This window comes from Ipomoea nil, unplaced genomic scaffold, assembly GCF_001879475.1.
Source record: "Ipomoea nil cultivar Tokyo-kokei standard unplaced genomic scaffold, Asagao_1.1 scaffold2868, whole genome shotgun sequence".
Taxonomy (NCBI): Eukaryota; Viridiplantae; Streptophyta; class Magnoliopsida; order Solanales; family Convolvulaceae; genus Ipomoea; species Ipomoea nil.
In genome coordinates this window covers 185657-200901 of record NW_017619296.1, presented here as the reverse complement: position 1 = coordinate 200901, position 15245 = coordinate 185657, and the positions used below count along the sequence as shown (strand labels likewise).

General features: G+C 35.6%; 2 protein-coding genes across 2 annotated transcripts in view; both read right to left on the bottom strand.

The window, feature by feature from the left end:
- LOC109160638 (putative disease resistance RPP13-like protein 3) overlaps window positions 1-15245 on the bottom strand; it is a 100410-nt gene that overhangs the window by 54754 nt on the left and 30411 nt on the right. The window lies entirely within an intron of this gene.
- On the bottom strand, window positions 1612-14352 carry LOC109160633 (protein FAR1-RELATED SEQUENCE 5-like). The gene is made up of 7 exons (XM_019308916.1): window positions 14343-14352; window positions 12088-12691; window positions 4796-4866; window positions 3355-4216; window positions 3031-3040; window positions 2049-2913; window positions 1612-1955 (listed from the first exon to the last, which is right to left on the bottom strand). The coding sequence occupies exons 1-7, from the start codon at window positions 14350-14352 to the stop codon at window positions 1612-1614; spliced, it is 2766 nt and encodes a 921-aa protein (XP_019164461.1).

The following is a 15245-nucleotide window of genomic DNA, read 5'->3' as shown; positions in this document are numbered from 1 at the left end:
ATCACCTGTGTTATCCCCTGCTTCTTCTTCTTGAACTGCTTCAACTTCTTCTGTCTGGATGGTGTTGGATGCATCCAAGATCTCATCCAAGCATCCAAAATAAACACAGTAACCAAAATTAATTGGATCAAATTGAGCTTAAGGATAGAGAATGTGATACTTAGCTCATTTCGATCATGCCCAACTCATGCCTTAGAGTGATAAATCGTGATTCGCACAAAGGCTTTGTCAGAATATCTGCTAGTTGATTTTCTGTTGGTACGTGATCGATTTTGATGTCTTTCTTTTCAACATGATCTCGTATGAAATGGTGTCGGACATCAATGTGCTTTGTTCTTGAATGAAGTACTGGGTTTTGAGAAATTGCTATGGTGCTAGTATTATCACAGAAAATACTAACTTCATTGCAATTGACTCAATAATCTTTTAATTGTTGCTTCATCCATAGAATCTGTGCGCAACAACTCCCTGCAGCGATATATTCGGCTTCGGCTGTGCTTGTTGCAATGGAGTTTTATTTCTTCCTAAACCATGAAACTAACCTTCCCCCTAAGAACTGGCACGTTCCTGAGGTACTTTTTCTATCAATTTTGCAACCTGCAAAGTCTGCATCTAAAAAACTGGTTAGTTCAAAACTTCCTTCTGTAGGATACCATAATCCTACATTGATGGTTCCTTTAAGATATCGGATAATCTTCTTCATGGCAAGTAGATGACTTTCTTTTGGCTTAGATTGGAATCTTGCACATACACCTACTGAGTAAGATATGTCGGGTTTACTCGCAGTGAGATATAATAAAGATCCAATCATTCCTCGATATTGCGTCTCGTCAACATCTTTGCCTTCATCGTCTTTGTCTAATTTGACTGATGTGCTCATTGGAATTTTTACTGAGCTTTTCCCTTCTTGACCGAATCTCTTAATAAGATCTTTGGTGTATTTGGCCTGATTTATGAGAATTCCTTCCTTTAGTTGTTTTACTTGCAGTCCAAGGAAATAGTTTAGCTCTCCCCTCATGCTCATTTCAAACTTGTTCTGCATGAGCTTAGAAAATTTCTCACATAATAATTTATTAGTACTTCCAAAAATGATATCATCAACATAAAATAGGGGAGTTCTCACATAATAATTTATGGCTTGACTTGGGACTTAGACTAATAGACAACTAGACTCAAAATAAAATAGGGGAGTTCTAAAAATACAAATTTGGCTCATCAAAACTATTAGATTTTATTCCTAACAAGCTTTAATGTCGCGCAAGTTAAACGTTAATCAACGCATGTAAAGACTTTGGCATTTACCACAGACCAAAGTTTTTATACATAAACCAACGCACATTATGTTTCCGTATTACGCATATTAAGCCTTAATGTAGCGCACTTTAAAAGTGTAATCAACGCATATTAAGAATTAATTGCACGCAGTTTAAGCTAGTAGCAGTGATTGTTAAACACAAATCAGTGATAAAAACAAAAACTAGTAATAGCTGAACATTAAATTCAAGTATCTCAACTGTAAAAGCATTCTAAAATGAGTTAACTAAGTATTTGTGTTTCATATTTGCTATTTATTTTCGTTCTCAATTGTAAAGGCGTTGTAAAAATAGACTGCTATGCCTTTTTCTTACCCTTTTGTTTGTCCTTATTTTTGGGGTTAAGTGGGCAAGTCCTGGTGTCATGTTGATCTCCTCTAACACCACAAAAATTGCACCTCCTGCCCTTTTCTTTTTCCATTGCCAACTCCTTGCTGCTTTTGATACGTTTGCCGATGCCCTTGTTCTTTGCATGTTTCGGTGGAAGTATATTGATCTCTGAAATCTCTGTTGATCCACAAAATGATTCTATAACAGTCTTCCTGCTGTGCTGAGGGGATAACTTTTCCTTTCCTGACATTAGCAGCTGTTTTTGTTCATTAATCACTTGCAAAAATGCAGCCAATTGCTCCATGTTTGAACCTGCTAGATCAATACAACAGTGTACATCAGACCACAGTTTGTTCAGCAACATCTTCTTTTCATCCTTTGGTCCATTTTAATCATAAATGACACCATCTATTTCAGATGTAGCCTTTAAAGATGCATCCTTAGTCCATCGATTAACCACATACTTCAGAGGTATCTTTTCAAGGTTTTTAAAGACCATAAATATGTGTCTACACAACAGTCCAACCATCTCAAACATCTTGCAACTGCATTTGGCCTCATGGTCATTTACATTGTGCACCATAGTAAATATTTTGTTCTTTCCATCCATAATATCATAGTGTAACATTCCACCGTCTTCTCTAACACTCAACACCATACATTTGAAACAGGAGGCACATATTTCTTCCTGAACTTGATAGAAAACAGTAATGGTGTAGACGATTGAAGCGTGTTTTTCGATCCCCAGAGGCATCTTCATATCTGGATTGTAGCCTTCATTGTCACTATTGAGCTTTGCGTTTGTGTTACGTTGTGATTTAAGAGCACTATCAAAGTTCATCATGAATTCAACTAGGCTAGACTGTGGGCAAGTAAAACGGCTGTACGTGTAGTTCTCACTTTCGGAACGAGACATTGTCCTGAGTAGATCCCCCATAAAGTCATCTCTAAAATAGGCTGGGATCCCATGGTTTCTAGCCTCAAACATAGTTATAAACCAATTGTGTTCGACTAAGTTGTACTTTTCCATGAGCTCTCTCCACTGTTTCTCAAAATCAGGAGGTTCCAAAGATGACGTCCAAACGATTGAGTTCAATTTGTTCTTAAACTCCTCATTCTTGTTCAACGTAGGACCCACCTTTTCCCCAACTTTACACATAATGTGCCACATGCAATAACGATGCCTGGCTTGCTTGAAAACTCTTGGAATCGCAACTTTCATAGCTGGATCTTGATCAATGACAATTATTCTTGGTTCCATACCCATTGCCTTTTTAAATTTTTCAAAGACCCAAACATAAGACTCAATGTCTTCTTTCAACAATAGTCCAGCGCCAAATGTTATACATTTTTTATGGTTATCAACTCCGGTGAAGGGTGTAAAAACCATATCGTACCTACAAGACAAAAAGCGTCATCATAGTATACAGGTGCCAAACTGGCGCACTTAGAGCATTAGAGTAACGCACATTAAGTCTTAAAATCGCAGACATATGTACTTGAAGTCTAATTCCGGATGTTCCGCATTAATATGTGCGACATTAGTGCTTAACATGCGTGGTATAAAACGACAATGTGCGCTTATTTATGTTACAATTCTTCTCAAATAAACAGTGAACATGTATAAATCTTAACATTGCTCAACATATCAGGCAATGCTTAATGTGAATTAATCAATGAAACGTACGCAAGAATGTGAATAGAATAATACCTGTTGGTTGAATATGTGGCATCAAAAGAGACAACATCTCCAAATGCAGCAAAATTCTTTTTTGACATTGGATCTGCCCAAAAGAGTCTACTCATCTGCTCATCTTCATCAACTTCGTAGTCAAAAGCAAATGCAGGGCACATCTCTTGTCTTTTAATAAGATTATGCACGAGTATTTGTGCATCAGCACCCAATATGTATGCTCTGAGATCCCTTCTGACATTTTTAAAGTCGACTACAGTTGCCCCAACTTCAGAGTAATCCCCCACAATCTGACTGTATAAACCGTGTGATTTTGATGCTCTAATATTTGCTTTAGCACAATCTAGTATAAACTTCTGATGAACACTGGAGATGTTTCTATTTCCCTTTAGGAACTGCCTTGCCAGAACTGAAGACATGCTATGATTATGTTTTTCAATAAATGTCGTAACTTGGTACCCAGCTACTCCAATGTACTTGAAAATAATCCTAGCTCTGCAACCAGTTCTGTTTGAAACCAGCTTTGGACGCGAAGGACCTTCCCCCGCATCTGCAGTTGATTTTGAGTGACAATGTTGAGCACCCGTATTCTTAAATCCCTCTCTATTGCAAACGATTTGCTTTAGAGTTTTCGTCCCGTCGCGTGCTCTAACAAGGGAACTAGACCTCGTGTCAAACCCGACTTTGGCAGCATAATTATTGTAGGATTCAATACCAGCATCCAATGTTTTAAAAATCATGTCAACCGCTGGTTTGATTTCATCTTCACAGTGCAGAGTCCAATACTGTGTCATTCTAGGAGATATGGTCAATGTATAACCATTGCTGCTGCTGCTGGGACTCAAACTGGGGTTATTCGTAGATTGAAAGTCACTGGGAACTGTAACGTATAAGCATGAAGTTATTATTGCGTTATCGTAAGCCTCTACGTGCGTAGTGTGAATACTTAATATGCGTTAATTTAATCAGATTATTGTCAATATGGCAGATTTATAAAATACAAGAGTATGTGCGTCAGGTGAGCACTTAACGTGCGTCAGGGTAATAGTTAGAGTGCGTATGTTGAACATTTAACATGCGTAAGTGTTTTTTTTAAATGTTAGGTCTTTATTTAACGTGCGTCATGGAGTCGATTAACATTAATATGCGTCTGGAAAGGACTGAACGTGCATGTGCTTAACAGATAACATGCGTAAGGGTTGTTTAAAATTTTACGCCGGTAATTAACCGGCATCAGTGAAAACTGTAATATGCGCATTTGTAAAAATTAACATGCGGCTACCTAATCATCTACGTGCGTAAGTCTTTAGGCTCGGAATAATTAAAGTAGGTCAGTAATTCAATTGTTAAGTTGCATGCATGTAGTGTTTAATATGCGTGTAATTAAGACAAGAAGGAGGCCATCAATACAAGTGCAGATAAAATTAATTCCAAAAAATAAATAAAATTTGGGTAATACCTTGATCTAATTCTTCCATTCTTGATCGGTTGACGTTGTTGCTGGGTTTACGGTTTCTTTTGACGAATAAGCTATTGAACGATGAAGACAATAGATTTTATTTCCAATTTCATAGAGATCGCAAAATCGACTGAGATTAGGAAATATCGAAGATTAGGAATCAATGGTGAATTTTGAAAACGCGCAAAGAAGAAGAAGATCAGAAATTTTGATTTTTTTTTTAATATAATCAAAAGGACCAAAATGCCCTCAATGAGCAATTCGCGTTTATTTTTTGTTGTTAATCTTATTCGTTGGATCAAGAGCTACGTAAGGCTTAGATTCAACCTCATTTTTCACAGGAAGGACTAAATGCACGCGAGCCCTTCCCTATATATACATATATATATATATATATATATATATATATATGTATATATATATATATATATATGTACATATATATATATATATATTTATTTATTTATTTATTTATTTATTTATATTTGTAGTGATCTACTTTGAAAGGTCACAAACAATTCAAAGTAGACCACTACAAATATAAATAAATAAATAAATAAATATATATATATATATATATATATATATATATATATATATATATATATATATTTAGTGGTCTACTTTGAAAGGTAAAAAAGCATTTAATTTCTCAAAAGTTATTTGTATTAGTAAGCTAAACAGTTGTATATTCACCTTGTACAACACAATAACAGTAAAGTATAATAATATTGGAATCTGTACATTTATAAAGACAGCATTAATTAGCCGAATTATGGATACATTTCTTAGCAAACGATATCGTATTACGTGAGCGGTAAAATGAAATAGACAGCAACTTATGGGCGGGGCAAAATGACTTCGTTTTAATTGGGCGGGAGAATTTTGTTGGCAAGAAGTTTTTACTTTATTATAGAGTTGGATGAATCAAAAAAATTAGATCTTGGACCGTGAATCGGCGATTTCGGATCCGGTTCACGATTTTGAACCGTCTTTATTTAAAAAAAAATTTATTTTAAAATAGTCTAAATTCAACAATAAATGTATTTTATTTTATTTTTTCAGTTCAGAACATGAACTGGTTGTTCTAGTTCGTGATTTTAATAAACTGTAAATATCAGGTTTCGATTCTAAATTGTAATTAGAATATTTCAGTTTGGTTGCTATAGTGTATATTTGATTTGAACCAAATCGTGGTGATAATTTGGGGTAAATATGTCCATTTAACATTTCAGGGGGAAAAATAATCACTTGAATAATTCAGGGAGGATAAGTGCTATGAGTATATAACTCAGGGAGAAAATTTGCTATTTTCCCATAATAATATTATATATCATTAATAAAAATGGGACGAAAATTAAGTAAAAATATCATTGCATATGATATTCTAATTGACTAAAAATAAAAAAAGAATAATTGACTGAAAATTAATTTGATATTACTAATTGACTAATACTATAAAGAATGAACACATTTGCCTAATTTATAAAAAAAAAAATACTAAACAATAATAAATAAAATTCCCAAAGTTACAACACTACATGCGGATATCTACACATTAGCTATTAATTTGAGTAATAATTTGCTCAAATTCAAGCAAATGATAACATCAAAACACATAAATGATCCAAACTACATCTTCAATTGCACTATATAATATTTATATCAATCTAAATATTCTTAGTATATTACAAAAAAATCCATTCCGTGCATCGCACGGACGAAAATACTAGTAACTAGTAAAACCTCAATATTCACAATTCAACTAATCATTTGTGGTTTGATACCATCACTGTTGCCATCATTTATCAAGTGAAAAAAAATAAATCTGAGATGAAAATGAGTTAAATCTTTGAGGGAAATCAAAATATCATGCAATCTGTACTTCACTTGACTACCAAAAAAAAAAAAAAAAACAAAAAAAAAAAAAAAACAACAACAACAACAACAGATGTTCATCAACAACTTCTTCTGAGAAGCAGAAATCATTGCAATTTACCAAAACATAGAATAGTATGCTTTGCAACACAGTATTCTGCCAATTCAAATACCCACCTGCCTAATCCACAATAAACAAATGCAAAAACCATTATGCAGTCATTCATTCATCACTCTCTTCCTCCTCTTCCCTGCAATTGATAAATTAAGTAAATATGAAAAAAAAAAAAAAAAAAAAAAAGGTGAACACAGCAGTTATAGGTAAGGAAATATGAGATAGAAGTGATGAGAGGAAACAGATCAGATCAGATATGATGGCCATGAAGAATTCAATTCAAGTAGCATGCATGAAATGGTAACACATTATAATATATTAAGGTTGGGGCAATTTCCTTCCGGCAGCAGAGTGTAGTGGCTGATTAATGTAATTCAATTTCCATCCATCTCTCAGCTCGTCATGTGATTAGGGCATTCAGCGCAAGTGGAGTACCTACTTCAACTCCTATCTTGTAATTAATCCACGCCACGCCCTGCACTCTCTGATTTTAGATGGAAAAATCAGTTGAGATGAGATAAAGAAATAACACCAACTTTATACCACAATTATATTGAAGCACAAACCATAATATATAGTTTATGATGCAACACACTACGTATTCACCATAACTTTTCATTGCTTCCCAATCTCTGTAGTTGTCTGTGTTTAAGAATTAGATGTTAAGGAGAAACGAAATGCCAGATGAAAGATAAAGATTAAAAGAAAATAAACAATACTGAAATAGCCAAAAAATGAAAACAATTAAGCGTGATTTTCCTTTGAGGAGAAACAAAAAAATATGAGATACAAAAAAATGAGAGAAAGCAGATAATTATTGATTGCAGAGGAATTGCTACCCTTCGCAAAAAATTTAAATAGAATGAAACATGGAACATGAAACGGTGAGAAATATAATGGAGACCGAGATAGAAAGAGACCCGAATATATTTAGAACGAACAAGGAGGGCTTCATTTCCATAGCATCGCTGCTCATCTTGAATAAGCTTCGCAGAAGTCAAAACGGAATCCCAGAAGTATTTTAATTGAATCAATTCAAGTGTGGCAATATCGGCAAACGCAATAGGGATCTCTCGCAACGAACTGCAACTTAACTCCAATCTTCCCAAGTCCAGCTGTCAATTACCAACGTTTTCAATTGACGGAACCCTCCCTCACATGGCTCCCACTCTTTCCCTTCACAAGCATGTATCAATTTTAGAACTTTTAGATTCGGCAACATACCAATAAGCCTTATTTCACTCCATTGCAACTTAGTCTCGAAGAATTTGAGCTTCTTAAGATTTGGTAGAAAATTAGTTTGTTAGACTAAAATATCACATGCATCATAATTATGTGATTACAGGATCGACTAACCTCCAGCCATAGTCTTCTTGTTACGGTTGAGCGATCCGGACTGCTGCAGAGATAACGAGTATTTTGTCTCTCACTTTACTCAGCTCTCTCTAGATGGTGTATGAGGTATGTCATGTGAGCAGTGAGAGGACTAGTGACCTTATATAACCACTGGCCATCATTGTGGTTGATTGTCTTTAGGTCTCCTAAACCCTAACCAGACTCCTAATCATAATGGTAGTCTAGCTATTAGGTTATTAGTGTTGCACCACATATCAAATACTGAATATTATCATAACTTATCCTAATGTTATAATAATAGTAACGGATAAACGTTACATTCTCCCACTTGGTGCAAGCACTACCACTCAATAACAGAAATACACCAACCATAATGATATGTTCTCATTAGCACGAGTAGTATCCATTATGATCAAATGCAAACTGCCATTGAGCACTTAATTAGGAAACAAAACCCAACGAAATAAACCTTATGTTTATTCCAAGTCCCTGAAGTACATTTTCTCATCAATATGAAGCAAATGAACGTGTACACACTTAATTGAGAAAAATGTCTGAATGCCAAAGAATTTTAAACTGAATGTATATACAAATTCCATAGTGAGAAAAAGTCCCATTTTCTGAACCAGATCCTTGAATTTAACTGAAGGCATGCATTTAGTCAAGGGATCTGCTGACACCAACTCAGTATGAATGTGTTCAAAGAATACAACTTTATTTTTGACACGATTCCTAATTGCTAAGAACTTGATGTCGATGTACTTAATTCGACTCCCACTTTTGTGGTCTTAGCTAGGAAGACTGCAGCTGAGTTGTCACAGTAAACTTTCAATGGCTTAGATATGGAATCCATAATTCTAAGCCCAGAGATAAAATTCTTTAGCCAAACACCCTATGAAGTTGCCTCGAAACTGGAAAAGAACTCGGCTTCCATGGTAGAAGTAGCTATTAAGGACTGTTTAACACTTCTCCATGAGATAGCCTCACTGGCCATAATAAAGACGCACCCTGAAGTTGATTTTCGAGAATCAACACAGCCAGCGAAGTCCGTGTCTGAATAACCGACAAGATCTAAATTGTCCGTCTGCCTAAACCCAAGCTTGTAACCTTTGGTTCCTCTTAGATACCTTAGAACCCTCTTTACAGCTCACCAATAGTCTAACCCCGGATTGTATTGGTAACGCCCAAGCATTCCAACCGCAAGAGCAATGTTCGGCCTTGTACAGACTTGAATATATCCAAGACATCCAACAAGGGATGTTCTCCATGGATTCTTTCTCCAAGTCATTATTCGGACATTGGTCCAAACTGAATCTATCCCCCTTAGATATGGGAACAGCGTTTGGTGAACAATTTTGCATATGAAATCTCTCTAAAACTTTGTTTATATAGGTTTCTTGAGATAAACCCAGTATACCCCGGGACCTATCTCTCTGAATTTTAATGCCAATAACATAAGAGGCATCACTCATATCCTTCATATCAAAGTTCTTAGAAAGAAATTGTTTCACGAAGCATCCCCTTATCATTGGTGGCAAGTAAGATGTCATCCACATATAAAACAAGGAAACAAATTTTACTCCCACTCGCCTTCTGGTATATACAGTTATCTGAGGGATTTTCAACAAAACCAAATGAAGAAATTACCCCATCGAACTTGATGTACCATTGACGGGAGGCTTGTTTTAAACCGCATATGGATTTCTTAAGCTTACATACTAAATGCTCACCACCCCTAGAAGAGAAACCTTCAGGTTGTTTCATATAAACCTTCTCTTCTAGATCACCATTTAGGAAAGCGGTTTTCACATCCATTTGTTGCAACTCAAGATTGAAATGTGCAACTAATGCCAGAATGACCCGAAGTGAATCTTTCTTTGATACAGGAGAAAAGGTCTCCTAGTAATCGATTCCTTCTTTTTGAGTAAATCCCTTGGCAACAAGCCGGGCCTTGTATCTCTTAATGTTGCCTAATGAGTTTCTTTTAGCCTTAAAGACCCATTTACAACCAATGGCCTTGGCCCCATTAGGCAACTCAACAAGATCCCAAACTCCATTGTCCTTCATGGAATTCATTTCATCTTTCATGGCTTCCAACCATAAGTTAGACTGTGTACAATTTGTGGCTCGAGAGAATGTTTCAGGATCATTTTCGGCCCCTATGTCAGATTCTTGTAGATACGAAACATAATACCTAGGAACTGTTGATCGCCTTATCCGAGTAGACCGTCTTAAGGTTGGACCCCCACCGCCTTGCACAGGCTGCGGATCAACTACCTCTTCAGGAACTGGTGGCAGTTCTTGAATTGGTTCAGTCTGCATCGGCTCAGAATCTTGCTGTATATCCTGAGTTGGTTCAACCATTGGTTCGAAATCTAGTTCAGGCGGTTGCTGTAAGTCCTGAACTGGTTCTTCCAAAGGTTGATCCTCAACAGTTTGTGGAATCTGAACGGTAGGTGGTATATCTGCAGGCAGAACTAAAGGAGCACTGCGGATAAGTACCACCAGATGACGTAGAAGGGTGAGAGTCAATATGATCGAAAGAAGGAACTAAGTCCTTAAACCGATCACTCCCACTAATCAAGTCACCTTCAAGAAATTCAGCATTCCTTGATTCCACTATCCTAGTAGTATGAGATGGACAATAGAACCTATAACCCTTAGAAGATTGTGCATATCCAATAAAGAAAACACAAATCGTCCTTGGGTCAAGTTTCTTCTCGTGTGGGTTATATATCCTCACCTCAGACGGACATCCCTAAACACGCATATGTTGCAAACTTGGTTTCCAACCTTTAAATAACTCAAACGGTGTCTTAGGGACAACCTTGGTTGGAACACGGTTTAATATATACGTTGCCGTCTTAAGCGCTTCATCTCACAACGACTTAGGAAGCTTAGAGTTGCTAAGCATACTCCGCACCATATCCAAAAGGGTCCGGTTTCTTCTTTCAGCTACACCATTTTGGTCCGGAGAACCAGGCATGGTGTATTGGGCAACAATCCCATGCTCTTGAAGAAACTTAGCAAAGGGACCAGGTGCTTGTCCATTCTCAGTGTATCTACCATAGTATTCACCACCCCTATCAGACCTAATTACTATGTGTATTTTCCTGTTACATTGGTTTTCAACTTCAGCTTTAAATGATTTAAAGGCATCCAATGCTTCATGTTTATGATGAAGTAAATACACATAGGAAAATCTTGAGAAGTCATCAATAAAGGTGGTGAAATATTTCTGACCAGGTATTGTCATATCAGGACAACATATGTCAGTATGAATAATTTCCAACAACATTGAACTCCTATTGGCACCTTTCTTTGACTTGTTTGCCTGCTTACCCTTAATGTAGTCAACGCAAGTCTCAAAGTCAGTATAGTCTAGAGTATAAAGTACTCCATCCTTTACCAACCTTTTAATACGCTCAAGGGAGATATGACCTAATCTCCGATGCCACAACATTGAGGAATTGTCGTTAATACTACACCGTTTGGTGCCGTTTTGAACATGTAAAGAATTGTAAACTGAATCATTCTTGAATTTAAGACGAAAAAGACCATTAGACAATGTACCAGTACCAACACAAGTAGAATAATGAAATAACTTGATATTATTGGTATTAAATTCAAAAGAATAACCGAAGGGTACAAGTCTAGATATTGAAACTAAGTTCATAGAAAAACTAGAAACATAAAATGTCTTTTCTAATATTATTACAAAACCATTGTCCAAAACTAAATTGCAAACTTCGACAGCTTCGACTGGTGACGCAATCTTGTTTCCAGAGAAGATGCTACACTCAGTTCCCGTTGGCTGTCTCAATTTTGTCAAATCCCGCAAAGAGTTTGCAATGTGGATTGTTGAACCAGAGTCAATCCACCAAGAATTAGTATTAACTTTGACATATTAGATTTGAAACAAACAAAAGAAGATGGAACATACCCAAGCTTAGCCACAAGCCTTTGTTCCTCCATTGCACACATGGTTATCAACTCATTGATAGACCAATCCTCTTTATGTGTGATGTAGGAAATCTTAAAAGGATTGTACTCCTGAGGAAGGGTATCAAGTGCAAAAAGCACCAAATAATCATCTGGTAGAATGATTTCCAACTCCTTTAATTGAGCCGCAATATCCCTGAGTTGCATAATGTGTTCACGCGTTCCCTTGACAGTGGAAAGACGCAAATTTCTCAACTTCATGATTAGAGTCATTGCCAAAACTTTCTTTGATTCAATGAAGTTATCATCGATAGCTTTGAGAAAATGTTTCGCTTTCTTAATGTCCTCAAAGCAAAAACGAATTTTTGTGGAAATTCGTGACTTAATGAAGACCACACATAATCGATTGGATTTCTCCCATCGAGCGCGAAGCTGCTTGGCTTCGCCAGTGCTTTCTTCAGTAACCTCAGGGGGTTCCTCATTGAGAACAACGTAATCCAACTCTAATAATCTTAATTGTCTGAGAATAGCGTCTTTCCACTCTTTGTGATTATCTTCATTAAGGATTGGAACATTAATTTGTGTTTGGGTGACAGGATGAGTTGCTGTAAAGAATAATAATTAATGCTTGGTTAGAATTTTCGAGGCACAAAAAATTAGAGAGAGATACTGAAGTACATAATATTACCAATGTAAAATTATGCGAAGGATAAATTCGGATGCCATAAAAATTGCCTGTGGGCTAAATTTTTACGCATAATGAATTTACCAAAACTGAATGGTGGAAACGGAATGGGTGCAATTTTAATTTTTCCACCCTTAATGACAAAACTACCAAAACTATATGCCGATACATAATCCCTGTGGGCAAATTATGATCATAGTATGGTATTTCATCCTAATTAACCCTACAAATATAACAAAATTGCCTGTGGGCTAAATTTTGCCATATCACGCTGAGTGAATTACAATATTCTTGCATTAACTTTATGTGAGTAAAACTTAATATGTAATTTTGGAAAAATTAAAGATGCTGTGGCTACTCTTTAATTAACCAAAGAACATAATCACATTAGCAAGAAAACCTAATAAACAAACAGATTAAACCAAAATATGATAGACAATCTTTAGGTATACTCCCAGGAAAGTTGGTCGAGACGAAGCTCGGTTAAAAACCAACTCCTTAGACAGAGTAGCGTCGCAAGGGGACTAGTAGCAACAAGGCTTTTAAGCCAGGGCCATAGAACTAGTATTCCTCCCCAAGAAACTTCCCTAATTCATGTGTTCTCATTTTTGAAGTAAAATCGTTTGAGAGATCTAAAGAGTAGTTTCACCTATGGATAAGGCTTTGAATAGGTTAAAACTACGAATTGTTTATGTACTTAATGTGCTTTAGGAACTTTATAAAACACGAGTGGAGTAATAACTGAAGGTTGAGTAATAATATGCATAATCTAACCTGAAAGGCACTAATTCACCTAAAAGGCACTAAATCATGCATAACATATAATTTAGACCTAAAAGGCTCTAAAATTTTCTTAATGAGCATGCTTTTCTAGGCATATAATTATAACAGTCAAATAATTATTGCAATAAAGAGATACATAGCATGCTCAGATTATGAATATTACTCACAAAATACTCCATAAGTAAATTGTAACACTTAATACAATTTAAACTGAAAACATTATTAAATTAAAATTCAACTGAAAAATTAAAACTGAATAATTATTCAAAGTTGAATAATAATTTAATAATAGACTTAATAAAAAAATTTCAATTGGATAATTTAATTAGAAGAAGTCCAAATATGATGAAGATGTTAATCTGAATGAATTGATGTAGTCCAAATATCAATTCAGGTTTGATCCAAAACCATAACAGGCCCAGATTAAAAAAATATATAATTTTCTTTTTTTCTTAATGAGCCCATCATTCATCATCTTCTTCATTAACGCAAGGATAGCAGCAACGATGAAGCAGCAGCCAAGCCAAAATAAAATATCCATTTTTTTTTAATTTTTTTTTCTTAATGCGGAAAATATTATTTTCAGCAGTCCAGAAAATTTAATTGCGGACTCAAGAATATTTACACATGTATCTCAATTATACAAAATCGTATACAACATATGCAAATATTATATATATGCAATTAAACGAAACGAACCAGACAGAGATTATATATGGCGACTGATACCAACTGTTAGACTAAAATATCACATGCATCATAATTATGTGATTACAGGATCGACTAACCTCCAGCCATAGTCTTCTTGTTACGGTTGAGCGATCCGGACTGCTGCAGAGATAACGAGTATTTTGTCTCTCACTTTACTCAGCTCTCTCTAGATGGTGTATGAGGTATGTCATGTGAGCAGTGAGAGGACTAGTGACCTTATATAACCACTGGCCATCATTGTGGTTGATTGTCTTTAGGTCTCCTAAACCCTAACCAGACTCCTAATCATAATGGTAGTCTAGCTATTAGGTTATTAGTGTTGCACCACATATCAAATACTGAATATTATCATAACTTATCCTAATGTTATAATAATAGTAACGGATAAACGTTACATAGTTGCCCATGGGATGCCACTATACGGAAGTTTGAGATGCCACTTTTTGATACTTAGTTTCTCAAACATACCCAAGTGCACAAAATTATAGAAACCATCTGAATTTTCATTTTCAAAATACATTTCACCTTGAATCCCCAATTTTTTAAATTTGGAATCCTCTTAAAATGATCCTCTGTACAACACTTCGGACGCAACCAAGATATAGTCTCTATGTTTCTATGGACAACCTCCAAAGCCTCTAATGTAAAATGAATTCCGTCAGCATAAAAATTCCTTAACAGTGGCATTTTCCAAATTACAAATGCATTAGAGGAATGCAATATACATACTTTTTTACTTGGGGACAAAGATAAGTATCTCAAGTGAACAAGATTTGCCATATATAGCATCTTATCTTCAAAGTTCCAGAATCCAAGTTTCATGTCTACTACTCTTAATTGTTTGAAGTGACAAAGCACCTTACTGCTGAAATCAATTCCATGATCAACAGAGTGTAAGGAATGGAATTTGTCAAAGCCCATAGATCTAATTTGGATATAGTAACATCTAGGTTTAATACTTATCCAACGACATGCTTTTG

What these genes read in the sequence shown, in the direction of transcription:
- LOC109160633 (XM_019308916.1), bottom strand. An exon ending in AGGCTTGTGGCTAAGCTTGG is followed by an intron (nt 4,867 to 12,087) that starts GTATGTTCCATC and finishes ATCGTTCAATAG; the next exon opens with CTTATTCGTCAAAAGAAACC. An exon ending in GGCTACATCTGAAATAGATG is followed by an intron (nt 1,956 to 2,048) that starts GTGTCATTTATG and finishes TTGATCTAGCAG; the next exon opens with GTTCAAACATGGAGCAATTG.